Raw genomic sequence first — 17295 nt, 5'->3', positions numbered from 1 at the left:
CTAAGCTATAAATACATGCTCAATTTAATAAGCCATTGGTGTCAGATTTGGTAAAAATTAAGTTTGTCTTGGCTGTGAATTTGCTGAAGATGTTACCAAATACACTGGGAGTTGGGGAATCTGCTAATTGCAACTTTGAGAAGAAGAGGGGGCAGATTCATCTTTCAGAGAATCAATACACACAGGTAACTACTGGTGTTCCATGGTGGCCTCCATGGAGTTCCTGCTAACTGTGAGAAAGAGGTGTGCCCCTATTGCTCTAACACCAATTAAGGAAAAGAAACAGCACAGAAAGTGAAATTTCCAAAACTCAATAAATCTGTGTTTCACTGCTAAAGAAAAAAAAGAAACAGATTCCACTGTGTGCTGGATCTAGAGAAGGGCTTTTTGCTACTTCCTTTGCAAGGGGGGAGGAAGAAGCAGAAAATATCTGCCAGACAATGGATAAGATGGGCCACAATAGACAAAGATATATCAATTGAGCCAAAAAAGTCATTAATTGGGATGCTGGTCTTGGCTTTATAGCCATAAAACTGGTGCTTGACTCTTACTCTTTCTTTTGCTAAGATGCTAGACAAGTTCATCTTTTGAAATTTAGCACATGTGACTAAATACACAGTGATAAAAGCACTTATATTATTTCCATAAATTCCCCTGACAGCCATTTGAATGCAAATTGAGCAGAAAGAAACCCTGTTTAAATGAATTAACAAGGAAAGGCAGCACAGAGAGGTGGGGGAAGAAACAGGACTGAATACAGACATACGAGATACAACCTCTTAAAAATATAGTTGGTTCATATTCAATATTATTGAAGGAGGATTTCATACACCATTATTTTGGGTCAGAGGCCTCTTCAGTTCATTTATCCAGCTTGAGTGCACTGATACAGTCAAGATAGTGAAATGTGAAATGTGAAATCTATTCCAATACTGCAAACCAGGGACTGCCTATTATGCGTTTGCTCTCTTTCCTTTTGTCTCCATGAACAAAAGAAACAGCAATATCTTAATTGAAAAGATAATAGCAGAAAATCAAAATGATACAGCACAAAAATTGTACCATATTTAGAATTTGCAGCAAACATACCTAGTTTTGGTGAGGCTCTGTGATTGTGCTTAGCGCCCTGGTGTGTGCAAGCTGTAGAAGACAGATGACTGTTAGAAGATTTACAATCCAGCTGCAATTAAGCAGTCAAGCAGTTTATTTTAACTTGAAAACTGTGAAGTAAGGTGAAAGTTTAAAAACTTCAGAGTGTGGCAGTTTATGCAGATTGGGTTTCTCTGAGAAAGGGATGCACTGCTCTATGCAGACTGTGGTTCCCACTTCTGCTGCTCTACGTTGTCGTAGTGGAAACTGAGGCTGCAGCACTGGTGCTGACACCAGGGTCTGAAGATGAAGAGCAAGGGAGGAGGATAGGGCAGAAATAAACTTTTCCTCATAAACTCACTACCAAAGAAACTAGATGGAGTCTGTAGGTTCACCTGGGTATTAGTCATCCCAAAGCATTTTACTGGAAAGCATTAGGACAGCAAAAATAAGATGGATGGGAATTAATCTTGTATGAAGTAGTATTGAGAAAACAACTCCAGAAGGAAACAGAAAGAAAGGAGGCATATACTCTCACCACATCTACATAAAACAAGCATCTGCTGCAACACATCTGTATGCAGTCCTTTCAGATCATGAAGGTAGATACAGACCTATTGAAAAAACAAGTATGGGTTGCAAGAAGTGGCGCTAGTACCACTGTGTGGTATTAAGAGTGTTCAATTGCTATTTGGCTCTGGTGAGTCAGGGATAACTGTACAGATGGATATATCATGGTCAGAAGAGATGTAATATTATGGCACATCTAATTTACAAGTACATTTTCATTTGAAAATAAGTTACTTAATCTTAAACAACTTACTTTAAAGAAAAATTTAATTTATTTCCCTATTTTTTCACTAAAACTGTAAATGGATTTAACATAGTTCAAAATCTTTGAGGCTGAAATAGCCACATGAACCCATTCAGTTTAAACTGAATCAGTTTCAACTTTGCCTGAAAATTAGAAACTAATTGGTTTGAATTATAGTAAAGAAACAAATAAAACATTTAAATAACAACATGAACTATCCATAAATTCAATAGTGAGGGTTTGAAATATGTATTAGCACAGATTCTAAACTGTAAACAGATATCCTTTCTTCATGGCTGACTGGGTTTTACTTCATATTGTTTAGAAGATATATGTGAATGTCTAGCTACAGCTGAAAGAAATGAACTGCATTCAACAGATCCTTTCTTGTACAGAACACATCAAAAAGACAAAGTCAAAATCTATTAACTGTTTAGACAAAAGCCTCTTTAAAATTAGTCTTTCATGAAAATGAGCATTAAATCCTCTTCATAATACGACCCAAGATGTAAGTACACAATTCCTGTACCAGGTAAAATTACACTGTTGTACACATTGCCTACATAAAACTGTAGTACTGTGATGCAAAACATAGCTTTTACCCCAAAGGACTCTGACAAAACTAAAACCCAAGTCATGCTGGTACACAACCTTGTCGCCCCTGAAACAGCTGCAGAAGAGAGTCATAACTGTTTGCAAGGTACAACAGGACTGCGTGCTGGTTGTGTTTAATGAAATCAAGCCCCAGACGAATTTTGTTGGGTTACCAAAGTGAAAGTGCCTTGGGTAGCTTAACATGAAAGGATTGCAAACTTGCTTTGCTAGTCTAATCTGTGGGAGGCCTTAATTGCATAGGGAAAGCACTGCAGTGAGATCCCGTGTTCAAGCACCAGCATTGCTTCAGAGTCCAGATGATCTTCAGGTCAAAACCATTTTGCATTTGATCTCCCTTGTTGCAAAATGGAAGAAAAAAAGTCCTCGCTTTTGTAAAGAATGGAGTGAGGCTTAATGCTGTAGGCTTGTGAAGTTGTTTGAATAACAGAGACAGAGCCATAGGAGAATAATAATGCTAAATCAGGATGTTCCAACAACACAAAACTATGGCACTGAATAAATATTGATGTGAGAAGAATTGGTAGAAATAGATTGTTATATCAGACATTATTATAATTAAATCAAACAAAACATATTCCCTAGAGAGCTAACAGCTAGTACTGCCCAGACAGACTTTCAAAGGCACTCCATGAAACCTAGATAAAAATGGGGAAATACTGACACAAGTTCATCTATTTTAACTGTTGTTCTGTCTGGATTGCAAGATAGCTTACCTACAGACCATGCAGCAGTCACTGTCTGAAAATATGCATGCTTCAAACTGTTACATACACCTGTAAACAACTGTTCATGTGAGGATGGTCTGAATGTCAGCAGCACTGTGGGTCTCAGCTTTTATCCAACAGACAATGAAGACTGTAGAAGGCTGCAAACATAACTGGCATCCTTGAAAGACAACACTACATCCTTAATACTCTCAACACTAAGGTGTATGCCAGATTCTAAAAAGTGGCCTTTTTCTAAGCAAGATTTCATTTGCTTGAGAGGAGAGGGACTCTGAGATAAATAGTCAATTAGGAAAACATTTCCCAGAATGCTTTTGAGATGTTATCTGGCAATTGTCTGAGCAGAGCTACTAGCATTGTGCCATGTTTTTGAGGGAGCTAAGTTGTGACATTAGGCAGCCTTTGTGCTGAGCTGTGCCACAGACACCACCTTCCATGAAGAAGATGTCTGCAGCCAAGTCACTTCTCAAGGCATTCCCAGGGCTCATGGTTACTACAGCTTTATGAGAAGGAGCCCCAGCCCTTTGGATGCTGGAGCCTTTTCTAGGATCCTGAAGATCAAGAAATGAAGCAGAAAATGAGTGAAAGTTTAGTGGGTTTCTATCCTTCTAGCTGAATAGGTAAGATGAGAATCAATGTTCTGAACTAGTCAGTTTCTGGATAGGCACCAGACTTACCTATTCAGAGAACTGCAGGATGGCCTTCAGTTGGAAAAAAAAAAGGCAACCTGCCTGCCCTGGGAAAAGGAGAGCAGAATGACCAGGCCAGTCAGAGAAGTTCACTTCTTCTACCTGACCTCACGACCCACATCCAGGATAGCATGACCATGGATTAGGGGGTTGTTTTGAAGGTGATGGATGAAGACACCAAGCCTATGTTTCTGAAATATATTTGCCCTAAGTGATGGACGGTGATACCTATCATCCTCTCTAGTCAGTTTATATGGATTTGCCAAATTCACCCTGCACACATTGTGGAAAGGCTCTCTTGCTCCAAATACATTTGTTCTGTCTTTTCATTCATTGTCATTCATTACTGGACACTCACTCCATGCTGTGTAAATGCTGCAGGTATGAAGAGATTTCACAGATGAGGGAAAAATGTATAATCCCAAGATTTTGTGAGACCTTCAGAACCATAGGTCTGAAAAACAAGAGCTGTAACTCCCCATAAGAGGAGTCATGCTTTAGCATGAAGGTGGGCAAGTTATGCCCTGATTTTGACATTCCGGATAACTGCAGGAGGACAGGGAATTTTACAGAGAATGAAAACCAGACCATGTGCTGTTTGAAAAGATGCGTTACAAAGACAGATAGAGAAATGAGGATAGATGACAAAATTACAAAATAAAGTCAATTATAGGTAAGTATATATGACACTAAAGTAATTCTGGTAACAGAATATCACATTTAAAACCTCTGAAACATCAGTGTAATATTTTTCATTGTTTTTCAACACAACATTTTCTCTGAGTGCATTTTGAGAAAAGATATTGATCTTCCATACAGGGTTCTTTAATGAAGTTACTTTGGTAATATTTTTCTCTCTGAATTTCCTACACCTTTTAGTTTAAGAAGCTGAATCTGATATACTATGGCCTTAAAGCAATCACAGAACAGAGACATGCAGAACACTGAGACACTGCTCAGTAGAGGCAATTCATTTTGACAGGTGAAGAAAAACCTGAGCAATTCTGATGGAGAAATAAATACTGAAATATTTTATGTATTCCAGCTATAATGTCCCATAAATGATTACATAAGAGATATTTTATAAAATGCATATAGAAAAGATTTTTCCTTTGTTCTGTAACCACAGGTAGGGCTAAACTTTCCTCATAAGAAACTTTAAAATGGGGAAAAAATTGATGACATTTGCCTTCCATATGGAGGTCTGCATTTCTCAGTACAGTGGTGGTATCGAACATGCTTATCTGCACTTCCACTTGACTCTACATCTGTCTAGGTACCCAGGAGAGCAATGCATCTGGAAAGATTGAATAGGCCAAGGGAGTTTACATATATTTTGCAATGTCCTTCAGAAAAACTTACTGAGTGAGGTCAACATGTCTTTTTTTCTTGTGTCTCTTTGCATTAAATAAAAAACATATTGTATGTTTTGAACATCCTGACACCTAGGGTTTGGAGTTTTTTTTGGTTTGGGGTTTTTTCACTAAGAATGCAGAAATGTATTTGAAAGTGTTTGCATTTGAGAATCTTCTGTGTAAGGGGAATGCTTGAGAGGGTGTAAAATGAGAATTAGTACTGAGTAACAGATGCAGATAAAGAGAAGAAACAGGGTTCTGATGGGACAGATAACGGCAGAAAACACTTTCTGAAAAAGTTCATACAGTTGCAGTCCAAAATTTAGCATTTTTACTATTTATGGTAGTGATCCATGGTATCCTGTCACGGGATGCATGGAAATAGTTCAAAGCAACACAAGGGGAGATTTAGACTGGACATTAGGAAGTATTTCTTTAATGAGAGGGTGGTCAAACTCTGCAACAGGTTTCTTAGAGAGATGGTCAGGGACCCTAGCTGGTCAGTGGACAGGTTTGGACAATGGTCCAAATCCTCAAATAATGAGACAGACGGACTAGATAATTGTTGCAGGTCTTCATAATTGAACTATAATATTCTATTCTATCTATGAAAAAATCCTCATCAGGGCTAAATTAGCTATGACCAAGCAAGTAATTTTTTTAAAATATTGATTTAAAAAAAAAAAAAAAAGAAAAATGTTTCTTCATTCTTAAAAGATCACTTATTATAAGGGAAAATGTATTCACAAACTTTGCTGAATTTCAGAAGTCTAAGCTGTGTTATCATTAGATTGCAAAGCCATGGAGTGGTCAGAATATAGGTTTGATAATTTTTTTTTTTAAAAGTCATCAAAAAATATAAACTAGAGAAATTTGCTTACTTGCACTGTGACTAAGACCAGCTGGTGATGTCCTCCAAATCTTAATCCCTCTGGTTTAATAACTGTGAGAACGGGATAGATCTCTGTAAATCAATGAGTCCACCAGGATTTCTAAAGCAAGATGTTTCACCTACCATGTGGTTTCTCTTCATTGCCTGGAAAAGGAGAATTAGCTTTCCTGACTTATTATCCTTTCAGTTGCTTTCTCACAGAAGGAAAGTATTTCTTCTGTCGCTACAGAGGAAAATATCCAAGTAAAAAGCTGGTAATTCCACACTTGAATGCCTAGATAGTAACTTCTGTATCAGTGATTTAACTTTAACTATGGAAATAAATGAATATTTCTGGATCAATCTTGAACCATGACTGAAAAGCAGAACAGTCATCATGATTAAAGCAGCAGATCTGCAGTAACAGCCATGATTCTGGTAGCCCATGCTCTAACCAGTTACTCTTTTTCAGTGGAGAACATTGAAACACAGAGAAACTCTTCAAAATAGTTGAGATGATTAAACATCATCCTCATGTTCTGATTTAGGATATCTGCTACACTTGTTACTGTTATAGACTTTTAAAAATTAATATGAACCTTCACACAGACAGCCAATCACTGGTTTAATTTTACCTTCATTGGTCTTGATATCCATGCACATGTTAAGTCAGGAAAGCAACTTGGTTATTGCCCTATAATGTAGCCGACAATGCTGACCCATGAAGATACAACTTATAATCATTCTCCCACTTATAAAACAAATGTAAACACAATTTTTTTTCCTAAAAAAGAGAAAGAGGGCTGCTTTTTTTTCACATCTGTAGGAATTCAAAGAATCTTATTCAGTGTCAAAAGACATTACTAAAAATAAAGTACAACAGCATTCTTTCTTATTTTAACAGCATGTTCCAGGGCTGTTTCAATGAGGACAACCCATTATAACAAAGGTTCATTTGCTAGTAATGTATATTTCAGATACACTTTTCGTCTACACTTTTCATCTACTAGTAATATCATAAAATTAATTTGCACATCAATTACTCAGTACCAGGCTTGTTGGGCTGAAACTAGTCCAAACCTAACAAGGATAGAGCCAGGCATTTGTGTTTCCTCCACACCACTGATCCTTTGTTTAGCAGAGACTTGGGGTATAAAACTCAGTCTCAGGAAAAAAAATAGCTTTATTTCCTAATATTTTATAGCACTTTCATGAGTGAGAACCCCTACCCCTGTCATTAGACACACAAGGGGAACCCTGTGTAAAGAAACACAACCACAGTGGGAAACTGGAGCAATGGTTTTCCATGTCCAAAAGTCAAATATGCTGTCACTTTGGATGGGCTTGGATACCTGCTGCCCACCTTATCTTCCTCTTCTGAACTACAAACGCCTGCATGGGCAACCTGATGCCCTTCCTAGGATGCAATGGGAGGTGCAGTCCCAGAGCACTACTCGGTATCCCAGCTGACTGAGGCCAGGGGAACCCACCACACTCAGAGGCAGGTGCTCCTGCAGCAAAGGCAGGCATCCTACCTGGCAGCACGGGGCAGGAGAGCTGCCTTACACAGGGGTATGTCTCCGAGAGAAGTGGTGGGGGGAGGCTGAGCAGCGCCAAGGAAAAGGCCTTGCCAGTGGGAGGGGAGGCCTTTCACATGCCTCCTCTGTCCATCCAGCCAGCCAACGCCTGGCCTTTGATCTGCCCAGGATAACAGTGTGCCAAACTGTCCTTCATTCAAATGAATCCACCAGACAGTCAGGAGACATTCCTCAAAGGGTCACCAGCAATGGGTTGTAGAGGAGGGCAGCTCTGGCCATGCTCCTGCATAATGTCTCCTCACAGCTTCACCACCTGCTCCGATTTTCCCCCACATCAGGCTCAATTTGTATGCAAATCCTCTCTCATTTATTCTTGCTCCCTTCAGAAAGGACAAATTTAGTATAATAACTGTAATTGCTTTAATAACATGAAGAAAACGACACCTTTATGGGACCAACAATCAAAGACTGAAACTGTAATACAGCATGACAGGTGTGGAGGCCTGCCACCAGCACTCATTTTCCCATTTCAGTGTTTCTTTCATCGCCTTGAAAAGTGCTTGTCTCAGTAAGCCAGACGTGGCTGGCTTGTGGCTCTAAACTCCACACCATTCCTGACAAGTCAAGTGGGCCACTGGCAAGCAGCGGGCTCTGCTGGAACAGTGATTACTAGTCCCTTCTCTGGCAGAAGATGTGAGTTGGCATGACTTGGTCAGATAGAGCTGCTATCAAGGCCTCCTCAAACTGGCATCTCACCTCAGCTCTGTGGCAAACATATTAAGTATGTTATGGTCTACAGGTTATAGGTTCAGGCAGATGGCCACCTTTGCTTCCCATCAGAGAGATGGAAGGTCTCAGTGCCATTCAGAATGGTGGCTCATGACTCACTGGGCTAAGCTTCCTGCTGAATCAGACACCATGTATTTTTGGCAACTTTTTCTGCTTTAATTCTGACATTAGCAAATGAGAACCAATATTCAGCATCAGTCAGCTCGAATAGGATACACTTGATCTTGGCTTTTAGATATACTCAAACCACTGACTAACAATTACATTTTCTAGTTAGTATTTGCAACATAACCTGTAATTTTGATAATAAAAAAGAGTCTCAGAACTATTTCTCCTGCAATAGTTCCTGTTTTGCTAAAAGAAAATGCATCATCCAACATTAGTTATAGCATGAGCCAGAGTTCCCATCCAAAATAAGCAGATATTGAAACAAAAAAGATGGTGAGAAAATGGTCCTTGATGGAGAAAGAACACAATATTGTGTCTCATCTGGAGACAAATGAGAACAAACTGATCCTTGAGTGCCAGGAGAATTCCAGACTTGCCTCAACAACCACTCCTAGGGCACACTTGTCTGACACAAGATGTGCAAACAGGTGTGAACATCAAGGGTTTTTTTAAATGTTATATGCAGAAAGAAATTGAAAAGATCAAATCACTAACTGGAAACATTGACTAGTAGTGAACACCTCCTCAGGCCTTAATCAGGTTAGATGTGAAATGATTCTCACAGACAAAGTGCTTGAGAACATGCTAATTGGCAGTATCCAGGTAGTTTAAAATATCAAAATTGAAAGAAAGAGTTTCTATTTAATTTGTTTTGAACCAAACTTAAAAGCAAAACTGCCTCTCACAAGCAGACAGCACGAGACTCACCATCCCTCAGCAGTTTTATGAAAGATTTCTCCTCAGCACTGAGAATGTCAAAAACAAGATATTTCTTCTCTACGAACACTGTATGCATTTTCATTAATGTTTATGTCACTGAAGCATCTACATATGAAACCAACATGTAATATTTCACCTTGATATTAAAATTCTTCAGAGATTAAAAGTGAGCGTTAAAAATAGGCAAGATATCTATTTAGCCCACAATAGGAGAGTGCTGTATTACTGGCACCTCTCAGTGGAGGCAGGCCTGAACCAAAATCTCAGGTCTGCACATCATATCAAGAAAAGAAAACAAATAAACAAAAAGCTGAAGTTATATCTCAGAGTGTTACCAGGAATGCTCCTGGTTCTGTTAAACACTTTGATGCATGGGTGTTTGGTACTCTTCGTGCTACAGAAAAAAACAAACAAACAAAAAAAACCCCAAAAACCAAAACAAAATACAAAAAACCTCCCAAAAAACCCAAAGCAAAAAAACCCCTTCTTTAATCTGAGATTGAGCACCAAAGTCAGCAACATGAATGAAATGAGAGAACCCCAAAGAACAAAATCTCAGCAACATACTACTATCTCTGGGTAAACATTTGTTTGCAATATCTTTTTAAAATAATACTGTCAACTTCAGTGATTGACGATTTCACCCCATTTATCAGTGACAACTAGAATTATTTTTTCAGCTGTGGATCATGTTAATTGTGGAAGCTAATAGGAAGGAATGTGAGGTAAATTGTCTTAATACCTTTAGTATATGTGATGACTTTACCAGACTTGCAGTACTGTATTTACTGTAACCAAAAGGTCATGCTCTATATCTTAAAGGCAAAAGTGAATTTTTCTGCAACAGTCACACTCCTGTAAATCATGTAAAAAATATTTTTAGACAAGGCAATTAGCATTTTTTTAAATCAACCTTAGTTTCAAATACTTGAAGGAAGTCTTTCAGTTTTAACTGACACACATGTGTAAACCAGAGTGGATTGGCAAACAAAGCAATTTAGTAAAAATGGACTAAGGCTATCATAACCCATATGAATTCTAATGAGTGCTAATTTTTTCTCTGCAGCAAGATAAATATTGGGGCAATTATGAGTTGCATTTTTCATTCCACTGTTAAATAAAAAAAACAATTTCCCAGATACTGCAGGTAATCAGTGCTAATTTTAAATGGTGCAATCCCATTCATATTTTGAATCTCTAGGTCTTACATACTTGGGAATGCTATAATAAAATAATTCTGACAGATTTACAAATAGATATTTGTTTTCATAAGCATTAAAACAGACAATCTTGACATTGGCAGAAACAGGGTCTTTGAAAGATACAATAATATTGCAATTTCGGTGTTTATGCATCTCTGAGGAATTGCTAAGATACGTCCTTTCAAATAAATAAGGTGACACAGGACAAACAATGCTATTTGAGCATTTCTAACAGAACACAGAACAGATTCATTTCCATAGAAGAAATTTTTGGAGTGTTAACCTTAATGCATAGCAGGCATTATTGCTTTAATGGGACTGTGTCAAATTGACAGGCCCAAAATGTAACCTACTGTAAAATCAAACTTTTTACAAAATGTTCTTTTGATCCTGAAAAATCTATCAACCTTCCAAATTCAAGACTGCCACATTGTTAAAACACCAAATACTTTGCTGTGTTATTGGCCATTAAACTTGTTTTGGTTTTGCAACATTCATATGCAAGTCTTGATTTCCTCTCTCCTGCACACCATTTTTGGGACTATGCATTTAAAAAGTACCAGACTTTTTGTTTGGGATTTCCATTATTTAGCATTTCAGTTAGCAGTGATTTATAACAAAGTTACAGTATAAGGCTCCCGTACTCCAGTGCTCAATGTCTCCTTAGAAAGAGGGCAGCTCTTGATACATGGAAGTTGCCAAACCACAAATGGATTTTTATCTTCTTTTACTTATTACATGCAAATACTTTCCAGTGCACACTGAAATGCAATAAATTATAGTTACATGGCATCATAATAAAACAACAGCATTTTACTATTGTGAGGTGGCAGGTAAAAAAAAAGACGCTGTGATGGCTGGTTTTATTTGTTGTCAGTTTTAGGTACAATTCATGCCTCTTCTTAGTATGTGGGCAGGTTCTCAAATACATGTATAGTTTTTTCATGTGTGAGAAATTTTTCTGTGCTTAGAAATTAACTATACAATAGTTTTTCATTACAAATATGGTCTTCACCAAAACCAGGCTGGAGAAGAGGAGACCGAGGGGAGACCTCATCACAGCTTCCTCAGGAGGGGAAGTGGAGGGATAGGGGTCAATCTCTTCTCTCTGGTGACCAGTGAGAGGACCTGTGGAAATGGCTTGAAACTGTGTCAGGGGAGGTTTAGAACCTAGTAAAACGTTCTCCACCCAGAGGGTGGTTGGGCACTGGAACAGGCTCCCCAGGGAAGTGGTCACAGCACCAAGCTTGGCAGAGTTCAAGAAGCGTTTGGACAATGCTCTCAGGCACATAGTGTGACTCTCGTGCTGTTCTGTACAGGGCCAGGACTTTAATTATTCTTGTGAGTCCCTCCCAGCTCAGGATATTCTGTGATTCTGTGATTCAGGTTATTTTCAGGCAATGAGTGCCTCTTCTCCCATAATCATCCCAAACCAGCACAGGACCTTTTGCTAAATACTTCAGTTGGATTTACTGTAAACCTGACAACCAGATGATTAGAATACTTTTGTTCTCTCCCAGTTTACTGTCACAGGTAACTGGAGCTACATAATCTACTGTTAGAACCAACACTGACATTTGAATGTCTGCCTTTCCTAGAGATATTCAGTGATTAAAAAACTGAGGCATATTTAAGACATAAAATAAGTGCTGAACATGCTTGATGCACAAACATACCCTCTATAAACAAGGTTGCCCTGAACATATTCCATCAAAACCCACCGGAATACCACATATTACATTTTCCTATGAAATCTGGTGAATGAACAATCAATATACACAGCATACTTTGGCTTCTCCAAATGTATCTGTGATGAAAGCTACAACACATTATAAGCAGGTAGCATTAAGTATGAATATCCCAGAACTATTTAAATTAGATCTGATCTTCAGTCCAACTCACACAATGAAATTAGTCAGTTCACTCATGAGGGCTGAGGACTGAGAAAGGTAATGATCTTTTTGTTTCTTCGCCTAACAGAATTCAGTAACAGCCCTACTTGATTTCAGGGGTCCTTTTCAACTGCAGATACTGAAAACAGTTTGGGTTTTCTTCATGGGATATGGGACTCTCTCTTATCCTTGTGTTAACCTGGGCTCTGGATGACTAACCCTATAGCTGACACAAACAGATGTTTTTATTTGTTTAAACTATTAGGTCAAAGGGCTAATGAGCTAATGAAAATTCTTTCAAGAGCTCTCAAATAAGGCATGATTAGCTGGTTTTCAATTCCGATTTCTATGAAACAAAAGAATTAAAAAACAATTATCAGTTTAAAAATCTTTCATTTCATTCCTAGTCTTGGTTAAAAGGCATGATTAAAAATAGAAAAATGGAAAAAGCATACCTTAGTAGCTGAATCAGCAACTCCAGTCTGGCTCAGCAGTGCTATATTTCCATCAGCTGTTACAACTTGCATTGTAAGAGCATCTTCTATTCAAATAGTGTTCAATAGGATAACACTGAGCTGTTTCAACAATCTTTTATTTTCCCCAGAGTATATTCCTTTGCTCAACTTCTGTAGCTTTTGTTTTGCATATGTACTTTGCCATGTCATTTATTTAAAAATAATTTCTAATCATATAAACATGTCTTTCAATTTAATATTATGGAAGAATTGTATAAAGATTATTCCAATCACTGATCAGCAATAAACCTGCAAAACCATTTACATATATTTCCAGAGTAATGACAACTTGCTGTCAAAAAAATCAGTCAATTTTTGAAAGTTTCTATTTCGTATGTATGTGTGTGTAAATGTGTAACTACGTATGATGTAGCAATGATTTATACAGGAATATTTTTTTACACTTATGGGTAAATAATTAATCTTGAACATTCCAAATCAAGGTAATATGCCATACTCCCAAGTTGGCTACTTTCTCAAGAAATCAAAACTTATCAACTCAATTCTACACAGCATTTATTTTCTTTTTTTTTTTCTTTCTTTCTTTTTTTTTTTTTTTATAGTGGAAATTATGTATAAATCATAAACAGTACAGGTTCCCCACGTCAGCAGTTGACCATTTAATTGGGTCAACTTCATGTATAGACACTGTATTTTTAGTATAAAGTTAAGATAATATGGCAGTTAACTCATATTTTTTGACTACAGAAAAGATACAAACTTTTGTAATATAAATTAATTGCCATTACAAAAAGGCAACTGTATTAAGTAATACGGTACAAAAATCTGCAACTTCTATAAATATAATGAAATGCAAGAAGTTAAATGAAATAATACATCACAGATTTTTGTATAGCGTATTTGAATAGGCAAGCTAAGATACACATGGAGCATTATACAGCAAGAAAGAATATCAAAACCCACTAAGATTTAACTTTTTATCCATACAAATGCTAGAAGTACAATTACAGGACACGACATGGAAGCAGTAAGATTACCAGCTCAGAGTGGGCAGACAAAGAAGTCTTACTGATGAGCTGTAAAGCATTAGGCAGCAGACAGAAGGTTGTCAAAACCAGCTGTTGTTGGATATTGATTGATAATGTTTTCACTCTGACGGCTGAGACACTGCAGACAGCCACAGGTCTGAGAAGCCCAGTGTGGGCACACACACATACACACACGAAGTAATTTAACAGATGGCTAAAGAACATTAAAGCACATCTTTTTAAAAAAGAAAATGTTCACTCCTTAATGAACTTGCAAGTAAAGTAGAGCCTAGTGCCCAAGTTTATTCCACCTAAATGATGAACACATTTGAAAAGATTAAAAAAAACCAAACCAAAACAAACCAACAAAAACTGAAGCAATTGAGATTGGTTAGCAGAATGCAAACTGCATAGTGCTTACATATTCTACCAAGCCAGAGCATTCAACAACACTATAGACAAGGAATTATGACATGAGCTGCTACTGAATGTTTTTATCCCCTCACAAAAAGGTGAAGTTGCTTATAGACATTAAAAAGGTACACATCCATTAAGTCTATCTACAACACAAAACCACAGAAGTACTACATTCAAAGTAAAGTTAAGTGTTGGTTTTAGCCTTCAGCAGTTATGAGGTATTGTTTCAATCTGTGGTGAGGAATGATCACTGTATTAATAAGAAAAAGCATACTCAAAATAATTCGGTAAATCAAAATCACTGCTTCTGTGCAGTTGACATTTGCCTTAAGGTCCTAGTCTGAGTGGCCACTGGCATATGCCAAAACCATATTCTCATCAATGTATTGGGCCTTTTTCATGTTAGTCATGTAGCACCTTCTAACAGTGCATATCTGGGAGATCATGACCAAAATGTAACTTGGAAACATTAAAGTTTTTGGACCAGACCGATGGTTTTTCTACTGATGGCAGAAATAAGTAAAGTTTCAAGAATGCAATATGGTTGGGCTTATTTTCATTTCCTGTAACTTTTGGTCCATAACTAAGGGAAAGAAGGGGAAAAACAGTAAAAAAATGTTATTTCACATCTTCTAACTAATGGCCAATGAAAAAGCAGTAAAAGCTCTGAATCCCCCATTTTGCCTGCCTTCTCTGGCAAGTAATTTTCCCACCTCCTCCTTACCACTTACTTGTCGTTGTCTCTAAACAGGACAGAAATTTGGGGACCTTGTGGAAATCTGAGGACTCTGTAGCCTCTAATCTCACGTAAGCTAAGAGAGAGTCTGAAAGTGTAAATTAGATCCAATTCCTTCTTAAATCCAGAGAAAGGAACCTCCTTAACCCACACAAGAGAAACTGATGGGCAGATGGGTCCCGACTAATGTGCAGAGAGAACTGAACCAAAGCAGGGCTACTCTGTGCTTCAAAAGGAACAATTCCAGTTCTTGGTTATTTCCAAGAGTACTAGGAGTGAGACGATTGACCTGGTAGGAAAGAGAATAAAAAAACAAAGCAAGGAGATGCCCTTCAGGCTTTCTGCCTATTCTATCTCAAAATGAAACAAGGAGTTTACCAGTTTTCCCAGCTTCTTTCTGATAACAGGAACCAAGTTAAAACAGTGGGAGCAATGCAGGAAATCCAAGGAAATTGAAAAGTAAACAAAAATACCTATTAAAAACATTTGTTTAACAAAGAGTATAATTGCAAGTAATAGAGAAATGGCTTTTATCAGCCTTTAAAAGCTGATCTTTGCTATTTTCTTATCCCCAAATAAACTAATGAGAAACTACAATAAACATTAAACAAAATATAAATGCTCAGCGTGGAAAGATATGCTGCTTAAAGCCTTGAAAAATGGCATTATAAGTTTCAGAACACAAGCAGAATCAATGAGAAACTAATGACACATCACATCAGTTTGTATTTGCAGACACTCAAGGGTAGCTGAATGTGCAAGGCACAGCATTCAAGGTGTGCACCAGTCCAGCAACTGATCTGCACGTCCCCTGTTGTCACTGACTCAGTGACAAGTGGCCCGGCACATTTCTTTAATGAACAAAATTGGGTTATAAAGTTTTAAAAAAATCAACAAAAGGCAGCCAAAATACTGCAAATCTGGGGAAAACATGGAAATAGAAAATGTGGACTGTGTTACTTGAATCAAAGGGGCTTTTTCTAAATGTATTACAAATGTTGTTTTCCAATGAATACTTTTTTGTCTTCTAAGTAACACTTAGCCCAGAGTAAGCTTGAAAGAACAAGACATAATCCCCTTGAAAAGAGAAGTACAAACACTGGAAGACCCTTAATTATGGTATAGATGCCTTGGCAATGTTACAGTAGTAGTCTACAAATGAGTGATAAAGGAAGCAGTCCTTATTTCAAATCACTCATACTTCTAACTAGTAATAAAGCCTCCACAGATGAACTAACAGACATTTACCTTGCTTTTTTTATGGAAAACTACTTTCAATTAGTTTATTCCTTTATCCAACCTTTGCATATTTCTAAGAAAATCATTTTACTTAGATCACCTGTTTAATGTCACCTACTTTCCCCAAATATTGTTATCTGTGCACATCTGTTTGTTAATTCACTTTTCATCAAACTTCCAGCAAAATAACTGTTCTGCCTTTGGCAAGGTCATGGAGTGATTTTAAAAGAGGACTCAACTAATTTGTCAACTGTGTTTTCACTTAGTAAAACCTCAGGAATAACCTTTGCATTAACATGAAACTGCTTGCCTTTTAGGTATCCTAGGTTCTCAGTGGCTGTGCTTTCCATACTGTGAGGTCAGTAAACAAGCTAATACAAATTAGACCCACAAATCATTTAGATATTAGTTTTTTTTTAAAATCCAAGGTAACACATAGAATTCCTCCTTTACAGACTACGTTATTTTTGTGCGCGCAAAATTCCCTATCAAGGATGATCGCAAAGCAAGAAAGCAACATGCAGTGTGCAGAAATAGTGGTAAACAAAGAGGAACTTCCTACTTCAGTAGCATAGACAACTCTACTAGAAATAGTTGTGTACCTGACTCACAGAACATTTATTTTAACAAAAGGACATTCTGCACTAACTCTGTATGAACAACATATCACAGATCAGTCTTGATACCACACCATAATTAAACTGTGTGCAGAATGAGCAAGTACAGTGATGTCTGGAGAACCACTCCTTTCTCTTGGATTTCACATTCTTGAAGGTTCGAAGTCTCTCTCTTCTAGCAAGTTTATTAGAAGGGAGAAGCTGTCTTTTACTGCCTCCATATCATCCAAGGAGCAGGGTTTAAGAATCCAACGCTTTCCACGTGCAAGCGGCTCAAGTTCAAAATATTTTTTTATCTATTGAGGAAAAAAAAGA

The 17295-nt window shown here is 37.5% G+C and overlaps 1 protein-coding gene across 2 annotated transcripts in view; it reads right to left on the bottom strand.

Annotated features, from left to right (window-relative positions):
* Positions 1-614: 614 nt before the first annotated feature.
* The window catches only part of ARL15 (ADP ribosylation factor like GTPase 15), a 234636-nt gene continuing 217955 nt past the window's right edge, over positions 615-17295 (bottom strand). Inside the window, exon 6 of one of the 2 annotated variants that reach the window (XM_051804811.1) lies at positions 615-17276. In XM_051804811.1, the coding sequence (XP_051660771.1) occupies positions 17124-17276 (153 nt within the window). In that variant the 3' untranslated portion in view covers positions 615-17123. The remainder of the gene's footprint in view (positions 17277-17295) is intronic. The other variant, XM_051804812.1, reaches the window with a different exon arrangement.

This window comes from Manacus candei, unplaced genomic scaffold (genome assembly GCF_025592945.1).
Source record: "Manacus candei isolate 608988 ecotype Guabito, Panama unplaced genomic scaffold, ASM2559294v1 h1tg000061l, whole genome shotgun sequence".
Lineage (NCBI taxonomy): Eukaryota > Metazoa > Chordata > Aves > Passeriformes > Pipridae > Manacus > Manacus candei.
This window is presented reverse-complemented; position numbering and strand designations above follow the sequence as displayed.